At 57.4% G+C, this 13,673-nt stretch overlaps 1 protein-coding gene across 1 annotated transcript; it reads right to left on the bottom strand.

Annotated features, from left to right (window-relative positions):
* Positions 1 to 327: 327 nt before the first annotated feature.
* Positions 328 to 13,673, bottom strand: CAVIN1 (caveolae associated protein 1). Its single transcript, XM_057414155.1, has 2 exons — positions 12,901 to 13,673; positions 328 to 1,011 (listed from the first exon to the last, which is right to left on the bottom strand). Exons 1-2 carry the CDS (start codon positions 13,318 to 13,320, stop codon positions 346 to 348), a joined length of 1,086 nt encoding a protein of 361 aa, XP_057270138.1. The 5' UTR covers positions 13,321 to 13,673; the 3' UTR covers positions 328 to 345.

Below are 13,673 nucleotides of genomic sequence, written 5' to 3'. Positions count from 1 at the left end.
TCCAGGTGTACAGCCGTTATCTTGGTTTTAGCACTCTCCAGCTGGGCCGGGTCCCCGTCACTCCAAGCCCATCTTCAGGCTTGGTGCTAAAGGCTTTCTGCGGCAGGAATGGTCTCCAAAGGGTGATTGGACAGTGTAAGAAAAAGAGTCCCGTGTTCCTAACGTTTGTGTGCTAAAACTAAAACATAAACTACACCTTGTCCAAGCAGGCAGGGGATCGGCGTCGGCTCGGCGGGGTAGTAAAGATGCATCGTGTACACTTGCCCTGGGGCAGAGAGAGCTCTTGAATGTGAGTGAATACGTGTTCAGCCGCCGTCCACAACCCTTCCGTGCTGCAGCCCCGGCCTACTCGCTGTCGCTCTTGTCCACCAGTACCGCATCCGACTCCTCCGTGATCTCCAGCAGCGTGTGCATCTCGGGGCTCTCCCCACGCATCAGATCCGAGTTTTCTCCCTCCTCTCCACCCACCTCCACCAGCTCCGTGGCTTTCACTTCCACCTCGCCCTCTCTTATCTTCTTGACGTGGAAAGTGAAGGGTGGCACTTTGTAGACGGCTGTCTTGGACCTGGCGTAGATGGTGTGGTCCGGGGTGAAAGACTTCCTCAGCTTGTCCCGAGAGGTCTTCATCTTCTCCCTCCTTTCGTTAGTCACAATCTTGGTGCCCAGTTTATTCATCCTCTTCTCCAGGTTGTGGCGGGTCTTCTCCAAGTTGTGGCGGGTCTTCTCCAGGTTTTCCTTGGTCTTTAGCTTCGTTTTCTCCATCTTCTCCTTCGAGAATGCCTTCTTAAAGTCATCCACTCTTTTCATGCCGCTCCTTTTGATGCGCTCTGCCCGTGACTCTTCAATAATCTCTTCAATCTCCACCTCTTCATCTGAGGAGAGCTGGATGTGGTCCTCCTCTGCGTGGTCCTCACCCACAGGCCCCTCTTCACCCTCACCTTCCTTCTCCAGCTTTTCGCCCTCCTTTAGAGACTTGCTGATGCTCAGTTTAGACGGGAGCTTCACTTCATCCTGCAAGACACAGAGCGGAGCCAGTGAGACACAGACACGCGCACAGACACACGCATTCTCCCCGGGCTCAGAGCCACCCGCAGGTGACATCGGGTCCTCCTTTAATGCACCTGATGAGTTACTGTCAGGAGGCTCTGCCCCACCTGCAGCGGCGCAGGGCTCTATGTAGTTAAGCTCAGGATGCCAGACTGGTTCCAAACCCGTTGTGACTCCAGAGCTGCCAGCACTGAACCTGCAGTCTCTTCCCTTCGTGCTGTGCCCCTCTCGCAGCCCCAGTTTCACCATCACGCACTCCCAGCTCCAGGAATGCTCCGGCCGCATCCTGCTGCAGAGGGAGCAGGGGACCCCCCGGAACAATGCGGTGCCCCTTTGCCCCCCAGGGCCCCTCCTGCCCTGTCCCCACGGTGTTTCGGGGGGTGGCTCCTCTCGGCAGGGCTCGGTGGGCCGGGGCTCGGCGCTGCGCTGGGCTGCAGATGGCAGCACAGCCCGGAGCCGGGACCTGGCCATGATATAACACAGGGTCTGCGCACGCCGGCCTGTGCCCAGACCTTCCCGAGGCCTGCAGGATCCAGACGTGGGGCTGGGACATCCCTTGGGATGCAGCAGGCCGCCCTGGTTTTCCCATTTCCCCGCTCGGGGTCACTTGGGGAATTTATCCAAGCTGCAACGAGAGCAGGAACAGAGCCCTGACCTGCAGGGCTGCAAGGTTACGCTGCCTCTGCTCGGCACGGGGTGAATTCATTCAGCTTCTCCGCTCTCCCGGGTCAGCCAAGTTTCTGATCCCAGCAGCAGAGGACAAGCATGTGCCCGGGACCGGGGCGCAGGTCTGGAGCGGGATTGGTTTTCATCCGAGCAGCACATAGTGTGCGTCCCTGCACTGAATCACCGTGTCCCGGCCAGGCTGGAAATAGCCCATCCCTGCACGGAGCGGGGCAGCTGCGGCTCCCAGCGCCGCTGCCCCAGGGGTTTTAACCCACGGGGCCGGGGGGGAGAGGTTGGAGCTGCCCCAGCCCCAGCCCCACGGCAGCGCAGGGAGCAGGCAGGCACAGAGCGGAGCTGCCAGGCTGCAGGTGCGGAATCCTGGGCATTGCCAGCCCCACGCAGGCAGGAGCTGAACGGGGGCTGCCGGTGCCCCCCATGTCCCCGGGTGCTGGCTGCTGCTCCGGGTCACACTTGCACAGCGGTACCCACTGCACTGCCCTTCTCCGGCCCCGCTCCAGCTCCAGCACCTCCATGTCTCTCTCGTCGTGAGGGGCCCAGAGCTGAACACAGGATTCGAGGGGCGGCCTCACCGGTGCCCGGTGCAGGGGGAAGATGTCCAGGCTCAGCCCCTGGAGCCGCTTCTGCGCCGGTGCCCGGTGTGTTGTGTGCACGCTGTGGGGCTGGCCACGGTCACCACCATGCAGGACCCGGGCTGCTCCTCCTGCCCTCGCATCGCTTGAGAACCGACGTGAGCCGATGGAATACGTGACCGCAGCACAGCTCCACCGGGGGGGAAGCCAGATGCTTCCAGCTGTGTCTCCTTCCCCCCCAGGCGCTGCTCCTTGGGCAAGCCGCAGTGCTGAAGCTGAGGGCATCTGGGGAGAGCTCTGGGAGCAGGGACAGCTCGGCTCTATGGAGCACGGGGGATGCCACGGGCTGCAGTGTCACGGTTGAAAGGCAAAGTGTGCAGAGCACGCAGCTGCACCCTGCGGATCCCGGCTCCGGTCCCGGATGCTTTTTGGGATCGAGGTGAGGTGGCCACATGTGTTTTCTCCGTTTGCTCTGCTGCTTGAAGGGAAAACAATAGCCAGGCTCTCCCGAGGGCCAGGTCAGCCCCGAGCCAACCCCGGTGCTGGGCGGGCAGGATCCTGTTCTCCACAACAGCACCTGCTGGAGCGATCCCAGAGAGTCCCAGCCCCACCAGCCCAGAACATCAGGAACTCCGGCCGCTTCCTTCCCTCTGAGTCAACACAATGAGCCAGAACAAAGGCATCCCCCTCTCCCTGGCACCACTGGCCCTGGACAGGGGCCATATCCTGCGAACTCAGATACTTATCGGCCCCTTGTTAACTGCAGAACATGTGTGTGCAGGAGGAAACAGCGCCTCAGAACCTCCCTGCCTGCCACAGAGATAACCACTGCTCCTTGTGTTACAGCCCCACAGGCACCTTCTGACCAGATGTGGCTTTATGGGCTGCGCCAGCTCAGCACCATCCTGCAGATCTTTCCTTGCAGCCACAACAACGTGGTTGGCAGCAGCTCCCAGTACGTGGGGCAGGGGGACAAGGTGGCTCTCTGCAGTCCCTGCCACTGCACCCAGGACCAGCAGTGCATGCAGTCTGGTGGTCCCAGCTCCCACAGGGTGCAGCATGGACAGACCCACACCCACTGTCCCACGCACCCCATGGTGCCCCACGCTGAGCATCCTTCACGTGCAGCTCCCCACCCGCACCCAGGCACTGCCCCAATGCCACCAATGCCCTCCTCCTCCTCCTCCCTGCTCGATGCCTGCAGACACAGCACTGCCTGTGGGGAACAATGGGATCTCGCTGGAACAATCAAGAACCATCCCGGGTCTATGAGTGGCTGCTACACAGATCCCTGCTCTGGCACTGTGCTCTGGACACTGTTTCACTACGAGCCACATTGTGCACCCCAGGCATTCCAACTACTCTATTTTCACTGGGCAAACACTGACCCTTGAAGAGGGTGAGCCCAACCTCCCGGCTCTGGGCATCGCTGTCTGTTGGGGTGCTCAAACAGGGGGTCCCCATCAGCAGATGTGAACCAGCCCCACGCCCGGACGGCTCCCGCTGCCAAAGGCATTGGGCAAACAAGATTCCTTAGAGGGTTTTCCACCAGCACAAGGAAAACCCCTCCCTGAGCTGGGGCAGAGCCATGCCTGCGGCAGCACGGCCAGCACGTCTGTGTCTCTGTGTGTGTGTCCTCCATCCCCAGCCCGTTTCACTGGGCTGCCCCCCGGCACGGACCTCCCTGGGGATGCTGCTCCCTGGCACAGCCGATGGGACGGCGCCTTGCGAGCACCCGCAGGGGCCCCGGTGCCGGTACCCGAGGCTCTTTGGCTGCCAGCAGATGGGTGCTGGGCTGCTCGCCCTGCGCCAGGCCCTGCTGTGGGATGTGCCTGCTCCGCCGAGCCCTGTTTTGCAGGCGCGTTCCCGGGCGGTGAGTCACGGCCACCCCATGGCCCCCAGCGCGTTGCTACAACACACGTAAACACTTCCCCGGCCTTATAAAAGGCCAATGAGACCCAAAGCTGAGCTGCGTTCCCAGCCCTGTGCGAGAGGGATTGCCCCGACTGGGTAAAGGACAGAGTCCCAGGACCCCCAGGCACTCCGGGCTCCGGCTGGAGGGTTTAATGGAAGGGTTTTACACACGCACATGCCAAGCACATCACAGTGACCGAGCGGGTCACTGTGCTCCGTTCCTGTCTCGCACACGCACGCAGCAGCACAGACGGTTCGCATGCAGCTGGAACATGCAGAACGTGCCCCGCTCGCGTCCCCCAGGCTCTGCTAGGGGATGATCCCAGCTGCCGACGGGTGACGTGGAGCTTCTGCCCCGTCCTGCGCTCGCCCAGTGGGAAGCTGATGGGGGGAACAAAACTCGCCCCCAAGTTTCCCCTGGCAGCTGCCCCCAGTTCCTGGGATGAGCTCAGCATCGCCTGCATCAGGGATGGTCCTGTCCCTGGACCGATGGGGCTGCTCCCAGCCCCCGAAGCGTGGGCTGCTGGAGCTGGGTGTTGCTCCAGCAGGCGCACAATAAGAGGAAGGCTTTAACAGGGCCCTGTGCTGTCACCGGCAGCTCTTGTGGTGTGAGATAAGTGTGAGGCAAACAGCACTGGAAGTCACCACTGGCTCCTAATGAACAGCACTGGGGGCTGCTGGTGCTGAGCAGGAACAGGTCGTGCCCGACCCAACGGGAGCTTTACACGCTCTGTGCTCTCTGCCTGCCTTTGCCTACTTGAAACAACTTCAAACCATTCCACAAACACAAGCTAAACCTGACAAGGAGCCCGAGGAGCTTTGATCAGGTCTGTATGGCAGGGGGAGAAACCGAGGCTCGGCAAACAGCTCGGATTCGCCCCGTCCCAGCACGCCCCAGCAGAGCCAACCGCTCCTGGCTACCAGCCCTTCATGCAAGCGCGCAGCAATCCCTGCCTCCCAGGGCGCAGAGCTGAGTGCGTGACAGCTCCCAGGATGCCTGCGAGCGAAATCCCAGCTCCAGCAGCACTGGGAGGGCAGCAGCAAGCGCGTGAGGCAACAGCGGAGGCGTTCCTGCCAACTGGAAGCTCAGCCTCGCAGCGGGCTGAAGGCTGCGGCAGCCACAAGCAGCGAGGCAAAGGCTCTGGAATCGGCAGCTTCGGGAGAGGTTCAAAGTCCTCTTCAGGGGTTTCTCTTGCTGAGGCCCTAAACTGCTGCCTCCTGGCACGTCTTCTGCTGGCGTGGGCCATGGCACCCTTCCTGCCGCCGGCTCACAGGGCAGTCCCTGGCGAAGGCTCACAGGGCACAGGCTGCGTCTTCTGAGGCTAAGACGAGGAAAACGGCGTTTCAATGGCCAAGGAAAGGAAGCACGATGGAAAAACTTACCTGTCCCTGCTGGGCATGGGGTCCGGAACGTCGCCGACAGAGTCGTCTGGCTTAGCATGAGAACAGGCAGGGGGGAAGCACGGGGGGGGTGTTAGTAAAGGCAGAAGGCAGGTAGCAAAATCTAACAGAAAAGACAGCAAAGATTTATCAGAGGGAAGAGCATCCCTGTCTCACCTACAGCGGGGCCTGGGAGGTGCAGAATCCCTCCTGCAGCTTCAGGCCCATTATCCTGAGCGCTGCCATAGGGCCAGATTCTGCTCTCTCCTCACACTGCTGCTCCCAGGGATTTGATGGAGCTGTTCTGGAGGCGTAGCTGAAAGCAGAGGCTGCTCCTCTGCGCCAGCTTATGAAGAGACAGTGATTTTAGAGCCTGCGTTGTTCATTCCAGACCCCCAGGCCTGGGTTTGTCAGCACATGGACCATACCCGACCCCAGCGCTGGGCAATACCCAGCCGCTCACAGCCGTCTGTACCCAGTAACACTGGGCACGGCCTCGACTCCTATGTCCCAAAGGCTGGATAGATTTTATCTCCAGTAAAATCAGAAGCCTCCAGTCCTTAGAAGACTGAATCCTGCAGTTCCCAAAGAACACTGCAGAGACAAAGGCAAAGAGCCACAGTATGAGGGGTAAGAGCAAACTCGCTCGGCTGAACGGGATAAGCTGGTTTGCTTCAAGCCGTACCCCCCTGACTAGCAGAAGGCCCTCTCTATGCCTCTATTGTGCAACCTCCTTGGCCCCTTTTCCTGCCAGGCACGTCCAGTAACGCTGTGTCCTGGGGCTGGGTCCTGAGGGGCTGCACCCTCGCCAGTAGCTGGGGCAAAGAGAGGAGCGGCAGGGGAGAGGAGGCTGTGCTTGGAGAGGGGTTTCAGGCACCGGGGAGGCAGAAGAAAGGCAGGGCTGGGGGAAACAGAGAAGTAAATAGATGCAGAGGAGGCTGGGTTTTCTTCCCCTCTGACAGCAGATTAAGAAGGGTTTGATCCTGTTACCAGGCTTTGCTCCTCCTGGATAAACCTGTCCCAGCGCTGGAGTGTGCACTACAGATGGTGTGCAGATTGATCTGTGCTGATGCTGACATTCCCAGCCTCACTTAAAGCTACAGACTAAACATCCTGGGGCCTTTTTACTCTAAATGTTTGATTTCCCCTCACTGGCACTGAGCATCTTTGTTTCTGGTCTTTGTCTTGCCTTGCAGCTGGACAGTGGAGCCGGGCTTCTTGAGGTACCTTGTAAGCTGTAGGAGATCTTGCAGAACCCAGAGGATGACATTAGCCTAGCCAGGATAAAAGAGGGCGTAAGCAACGTGCCAACAAGCTTTCAGAGTCACTGCCATGCTCTGTGTGGGTCACAGACACAGCACAGCACAGCAGAGAGGACACTGCATTGTTCTCTGCCCATTCCTTAGGGATGCAGGAAGAGCCCAGCTCTTCCCACGCTGAGCCCAGGGTGTGCTGTGGGGTGAGGGCTCACTCCTCTGTCTTGGCTGGAGCTGGGACAGGGGGCACAGCACAGGCAGCGCTGCGCTGGGAGCGATGCTGGGGACAACTCCGGAGCGTTCCCATACCCACAAACTGGGGGGAACGGGGATAAGAAACAGGAGCAGCACCCGCTATGGCACCCACACCCTTCCAGTGCTCCGCAGCACCTACAGCACAAAGCAGCTTTACCACCTCCCAGTCAAATCCCCCCCCTCCCAGGGCACACCGGAGAGGGATGGGGCTGTGTCTGAGCACTAAATGGCTTCTTGAAAGCTTTGATTTCTAATCCCAGGCACTTAGATCCACTGCTGACAGCCCCAGGGGAGGCCTGAGAGAGGGATACGTGATCAGAAGGAGGATTACCTCTGGTTTGATTGTCCTGAGCCATTAATAGCCCTTGGAGACAATTTCCTGCTGCACAGCTCAGTGGGTACCTATAACGCTGACAGGATTTCAGCAAAGCACAGTCCTGGCACTAACTGCTTATAAATAATACCTGAGCACTGAAATATGAATGCAGCTGATGCCGGGTGCAACACAGAAATCCACGCTCCAGAGCTGAGTGGTTATGGTAGAAAGACTATAACCTGCACTGAGGAAGAGCCTGGAAGCGGGAGCTCTTACATCCTGACACTGATTTAAGGCTCAGGCTCCCTCCTGTGAGTTATGACCTCGAGACTCTTGTAGCTCAGTGACGTGCGGGGTGTGAAGGAGTCTTCCCACGTGTTCACACGGTGCCCTTTATAAGGGATGGAGACCGGTGACACCTCTCTTCATTCTTGACTGCTTTGGCTCAGGCTCCACTGAACCCAGGGCACGGACCCACGCTGCCTGCTCCCATCCCCGCAGAACACGCGGGGCTCTGAACCCTCTGCTGCCATCAGAGCCAAGCCTTGGGCGGTCTGGAGGCTGCCGGCTCGCACACCCTGCGCTCCCTGCCCTGCTTCTCATCACACCAGTCCTTTGCCACAGGTTCTTTTGGGGAGCACAAGCCCAAACCCGAGGCGGCTCAGGTCTGGCTGCCCAGTCTGAGGCATCTGGGTGTGGGTTTGAAATTCAGCCTCCTCCCCACCGCCCACAGCCTCGCTGCTCTCGTCCCTATAAGGCCCCCTCAAGGCACAAAAGCCAAACTGTGCTATTTATACCCCCAGCCCTACCTACCCTCCGCATCGTGGGCCTGAGGTCCGCGTTCCAGCCGCTCCCGTGTCCACCCGGCCCTTCCCGGAGGAGCCCCATGGCCCCACCAGGCTCCGGGTGGCCACCGGCATCCTTTGTAGAGCCACAGGTGCCCCGGCTCGACAGCATGGAGCAACCCTGGCCACAGGCTGCTCCTTCCAAGAACCAGCACCCCCCATCCCAGCCAGACCTGCCTGGAACCCAGCGCCCAAATCAAGGACTTGAGGAATTCCCTCCTGGATGCACGGCCTGAGGGCTGCCTGTAGAAATCCAGCATCCAGGCCTTTGGCATCTGCTGGAATAGGTTTAATTGTCAGAAAGCGTTTGGAGGAATAATGCCGTGCTCTGGGGAGGGCTGCCACGTGGCATTGCACAGCTGAGCGTGGCACGTGGCTGGCTTCAGAGCAGCAGCTTTATGCGTGGGACATCTGTTATTTCACCACGAGCTGCAGTAACCAGCCCCACATTCTTGTCCCCGAAAACCGGGAGATTTGGGATGAGGTCACAGAATCATGGAATGGGTTGGGTTGGGTTGGAAAGGACCTTAAGATCATGCAGCTCCAACCCCTGCCACGACCAGGGACCCCTTCCACTGGAGCAGCTTGCTCCAAGCCCCTGTGTCCAACCTGGCCTTGAACACTGCCAGGGATGGGGCAGCCACAGCTTCTCTGGGCACCCTGTGCCAGCGCCTCAGCACCCTCACGGTAAAGAACTCCTTCCTTAGATCTAACCTGAACTTGCCCTGTTTTAGTTTGAACCCATCACCCTTTGTCCTATCACTGCAGTCCCTAATGAAGAGTCCCTCCCCAGCATCCCTATAGCCCCCTTCAGACACTGGAAGCTGCTCTGAGGTCTCCACACAGCTTCTCTTCTCCAGGCTGAACAGCCCCAGTGTTCTCAGCCTGGCTCCGTGCAGGAGGTGCTCCAGCCCCTGCTCATCCTCGTGGCCTCCTCTGGACCTGCTCCAGTTTGTTTTTATTAGCAGCCACTCTCAACACATTTGCTGGTGTCCTGATTTCCCCTGGGACACACACACAAAGGAAGCACTGGGGCTGCTAACGCCTGCACGCAGCCATCTGACAGCAGATTCCTCAGGAGGGCAAGTTCTGGGTATGGAAAGAGGACAAAAAGTCTGCCAAAAGCCTGTCCCCTTTGCTTTTGGTAGGCAAGTCTTCCAAAGGGAAAAATGGGATCGTTTGGAGGAGGGTGGCTTTTGCAAATGTAATTCTGCAGAACTGACCAAATTCCCCACGTTCCATCAATACAGAAACGCTTCCCTTGGCAGCAATCAAACCAGCTCCTGGCAAAATCAGGGACCAGTGTCTGTGAGAGGGAGCAAGGGAGCAGCGCAGGCACATCCAGGGCTCTGCCCCTCAGCTGCCCCACTGCATGCGGTTTCAGTCCCTGCGTTCCCCCAGCCCAGCAGAGTCCCGGCTCCACCCGATTTCAGTTCCTCCTCATCCATCAGCAAAACACAACTTGCACCTCGCCTCCCAAGGTGCCAAAAGGTCTGCTTTGCACCCCTGAAACAGTCCATCTGTAACTGCCTCCCTGCTGAGACAATAACCCGACAACCCACTTACCTCCACCTCCCTTTAATCCTCCATAGCACAGGATCAGTGACACCCCATCCCATAGAGCATGCCAACTGTTTAACCTGCCTGTCTTGCCTGGAAACAGCCACTCCTGGCTTTAAGTAATGTTTTCTGTCTCTTCAGGTGATCTGAGCTCTTGTTCTCCCAAAAGCCCAATAAATCTTTGCATTTTTAGCCATAGCAACTGGGAGCGCAATCGCAGGGGCGAGTTAATCACAGCTTTCCAAAGGCAGCTTGCTCTGAGTTAGGAAGTAGTAAGAAGTTGCTCACCACCACAGAACAAATTCCACTGCAGCAAAATCCCCAACATAAACCTTGGTAGGTGGGTCTCGAGAAGTGAAACACTGAATTAGAAAAGGGTTATTGTGTGATTTTAGATTTGCTTTAAACCATAGGCACAGAACTCAAAGAGACTTTTCCTCATCCCCCCCCCCAGCATGGAGCCTGCTCCAGCTTTTTTCGTGTCGTGGTCATTAATACTGAAGCACAGAAAGACATCAGGCCACGGGCAGCGAGGTGGGGATCACCAGCACCAAGCAGCGTTGATCAGCCCTGGGAGAGCAGCCGCACGTTCTCTTTCTGCAGGGTTTGGTTTTCTTGTTATCTGCTTTGCACAAGCCCAGGCAGTGGCACTCTCGTGACCGGGGTGCCCGGCACTGGATCCCTGACAGTGCTGGAACAGTCGGGTACATACATGAGGACACAGAGCTCTGCACACCCGCTGGGGGCTTCCCACTGCCTGCCTGTGTTAGGGATCAGGGCAGGGTGACAGCTCCAGAAGCCCAGGGAGACACAAACTCCAGCCCTCCCCCTCCGTCCCTCCCAGGACAAAACCAAGCAAGCAAACCCCCTAAACCCAAACCAAACCTTCCCACATCCCCCTCAGTGGTTAATAACTTCTTTGGAATCAGAGGTCTCCACAAAGAAGAGAGCCTCCTGCATAGGACAGGCTATTTTCCCTCACACCCAGGCACACAATTCCAGGTTCTGTACACTGAAAATGCCATGGGGATGTTTCCATGCTATTTATCTACAGAGTAAGGCAGCTATCAAACAGCCCTGTTCCACAGGAGAACTAATCCTGACAAGAGCTCTGAGACACACGCTACATTGGTACCGTTTAGCAACTTCCCCTGTTGACCAACACTACACTTCCATTGTATGCAGGGAAGAGCAGCACTGCTGAGGGGTGCAAAACCATCCCCTTCCTTCTGGGGGGCTGCCTGTGCCACCCCATTCTGTTGTGCAGCTCTGTCTCGGTGCAGCATCATGACCCAGAGCAGCCTTTGGTACTCGGGCACATTCATGTTGTTATTGCCTATTCAGTGTTCAAACACCCAAAGGCCATCCCGGAGCTTGTTGTGCAGTTGAAGCACCACAGGAAGAGATAACCCAAGGGTTTCACCTCCAAGAGAGCCCTTTGCTTGCCTGAGCAGGGTCGATCACAGCTTGGGTCCCCCCGATGGGATCCTTGTCCCGTGTGGCCAGGCCTGCCCTGTCTACCCACAGTGGGGGGGGCGCTGCCATAGGGAGCAAGAGGCTCCATTTCCCATGAAGCAAACCTGGGGAATTTCTCATTCGGGCTCTGGGGCCTCCCAGTCAAATCCCACTCAATTCCCTGCTGGGAAACTGCTCTGAATTACAAATCACTCCCTTTGACTCCCTAATAGCTCCAGGATTCACAAGATCCCTGTAGTCCCCTGTCAACTGAAGCACTCAGAGCTCATTTCCTTCAGAAACAGGATTGCTTTTCGATATTAAAGACAAACTCGACTCACTATTCCTAAGCAACAGCAAAGCCAAAGGAGCAGCTCCCAAAGGAGCTTGCCAACTTCCTACCTCTTCCCGTAAGCCACACGGAATGCTCTGTTTAAACAATTCCCCTCACTCTTCTCACTTTGCATTGTCTGTTGCTTCTGCAGCACGTGCAGAGTTCCATCTGGGTAGATGTAGCCTCCCCCCAAAGCCTGATACAAATAACTTGTAATGAAATCTATATCTCTACCGGTTAAGTTGCTGCCCGGCTGGAATAGGCTCGAGCATTGCAGCTTTCTGGGCACGATAAAACTACAAATGCTTAAGCTCTGAATCAGAGTTATGCAGGCCCCTGGACTTGGTAGATTCCTGAGCCTATTATGCTCAGCTCTCCCTTCAAACCTTGTGATAAGAAGCATTCCCCCTTTTTTTTTTTCCCCTTTTTTCTTCTCTCCCTTCCCATGATGAGCACTTGATGCTTCTTTCTTTGTCCTGGTGCTGTCTATTATTAACCCAGAGGCTTCCAACTGAATCCTTAACTATTTCATTCACTTCTCTTCCGTGGTCCAATACAAGAGTTTGCTCTGGTAAGGAAGACAAACTCCAGCCAGGACCTGACAGGAACGTTCTCCTCCCTTTCTTCTCGTTTAACACTAAATTCCAACACTTAGCCCTGGGGGGAACAAAGACCCAAAGCTCTTCCCGACACCAGTTAACTCGAACATTCAACACTTCCAGCTTGCAGGGAAAAGAACGTGGGAGTCTGTACAACACAAGGGCAGGCAGACCCGAGCCCTGGAGCTCAAGGAGCTGCTCTGCTTTCTCTGCCTGTCCCAGTCCGTGCGTTTCACCCCGATGCTGCCGTTACCGTCTGCGTGTTACCGGAGGCATGTCCCAAATGTGAAACGTTATCGCTCTCCACGCAGCAACACACGGCGTCTCTCAGTAGAGGAGACACTGGCACATGGATTTACAGGACCCCCTTCCTGAACCCAGCGCATTCTTGTTCAGTTTGAGCGAAGCAGTAAAACCGGGTGATTTTGGTACTTTTTGCTCCGGTGCAACGGGTGCTTAGGGCCGTCCTCGCTGTCTTCATTAAAACTCCTCTTAAACGTAGCAGCTCTACCAAACCTTGCCTTAGAACACCCTGACAACGTTAACTCATGAATGAGAGAGTGCTGCTGCTCGGTTTGGGCTGCCAGGCAGCGAGGGGAGAGCCACGGACAGCGTGACAGCCCCCTCCACAAAGAGAACACCCCCCCAAGAGGACGCAAAGCACGCGTCAAACAGCCCCTTACCTGGTAGATCATGACTTTGAAGTTCCTGCGTTTCAGGAGCTCTGCTTCGTTGGCCTCCAGCTTCTTTATCTGCCCCGCTTGTTTCTCCAGGTTCTGCCGAACCGTCTTCACGTTCACGCTCACCTTACGCACCTTCTCCAGCATCTTGTTCACGGTGTTGCTGGTGGTGGTGTGAGCCTTTGTCAGCTTGGTCAGCTCTCCCTGGATGCTGGTCACGGCGCTATCCATGTCTTGCTGTCTCTCCTCCAGCTGCGTTTGGGTCAGCTGGATCTGATCCACCGCTCCAATGATCTTGTCCAGAAGGGTCAGCACCATCACGCCATTGATCTGGTCCGGTTTGATGGGTTCTTCGGGCACGGGCTCCTCGGAGGCCTCAGAAACGGTCGGTGCTTCGATGATCTGCAGAGTCGTCTCCTCCATGACGGCTCGGGAGTCGCGGCGAGCAGAGCCCGGGAAGCTGTCACTGCAGGGACAGAGAGGAGGGGAAGCTAAACCCGAGCCTCAGCTAAACCCTGCGCTGGGAGCCGCGCCAGGAACGGGGAGCGCAGCGTGGGGATGCCTGCGCTGCGCTGCAAATGGCACAGCCCCGCAGAGCCCTCCAGCCAAAGGGCCTGCTAAAGCCTCCAGGCTTGCAGGTCATTGGCTGACTCCACCTCAGCAAAGGACCCGCTGCCAAATGCCTCTGACCCACCCTTTCTGAAATGACTAAAATAGTTGGAGGGGAGGCGATGGCTCCGCATGCAAACACGGGCGCAGCTCAGCCAGGAATGCAA

This window comes from Pezoporus wallicus, unplaced genomic scaffold (genome assembly GCF_028554395.1).
Source record: "Pezoporus wallicus isolate ANWC-B61680 ecotype Strahan unplaced genomic scaffold, APGP_CSIRO_Pwel_v1 contig_13150, whole genome shotgun sequence".
In the NCBI taxonomy this organism is placed as follows: domain Eukaryota; kingdom Metazoa; phylum Chordata; class Aves; order Psittaciformes; family Psittacidae; genus Pezoporus; species Pezoporus wallicus.
Note: the sequence above shows the minus strand (reverse complement) of the source record. Positions and strands in the feature narration are given on the sequence as shown.

What these genes read in the sequence shown, in the direction of transcription:
- CAVIN1 (XM_057414155.1), bottom strand. Translation starts at nt 13,320, where the DNA reads ATGGAGGAGACGACTCTGCAGATCATCGAAGCACCGACCGTTTCTGAG. An exon ending in TCAAAGTCATGATCTACCAG is followed by an intron (nt 1,012 to 12,900) that starts GTAAGGGGCTGT and finishes TGTGTCTTGCAG; the next exon opens with GATGAAGTGAAGCTCCCGTC.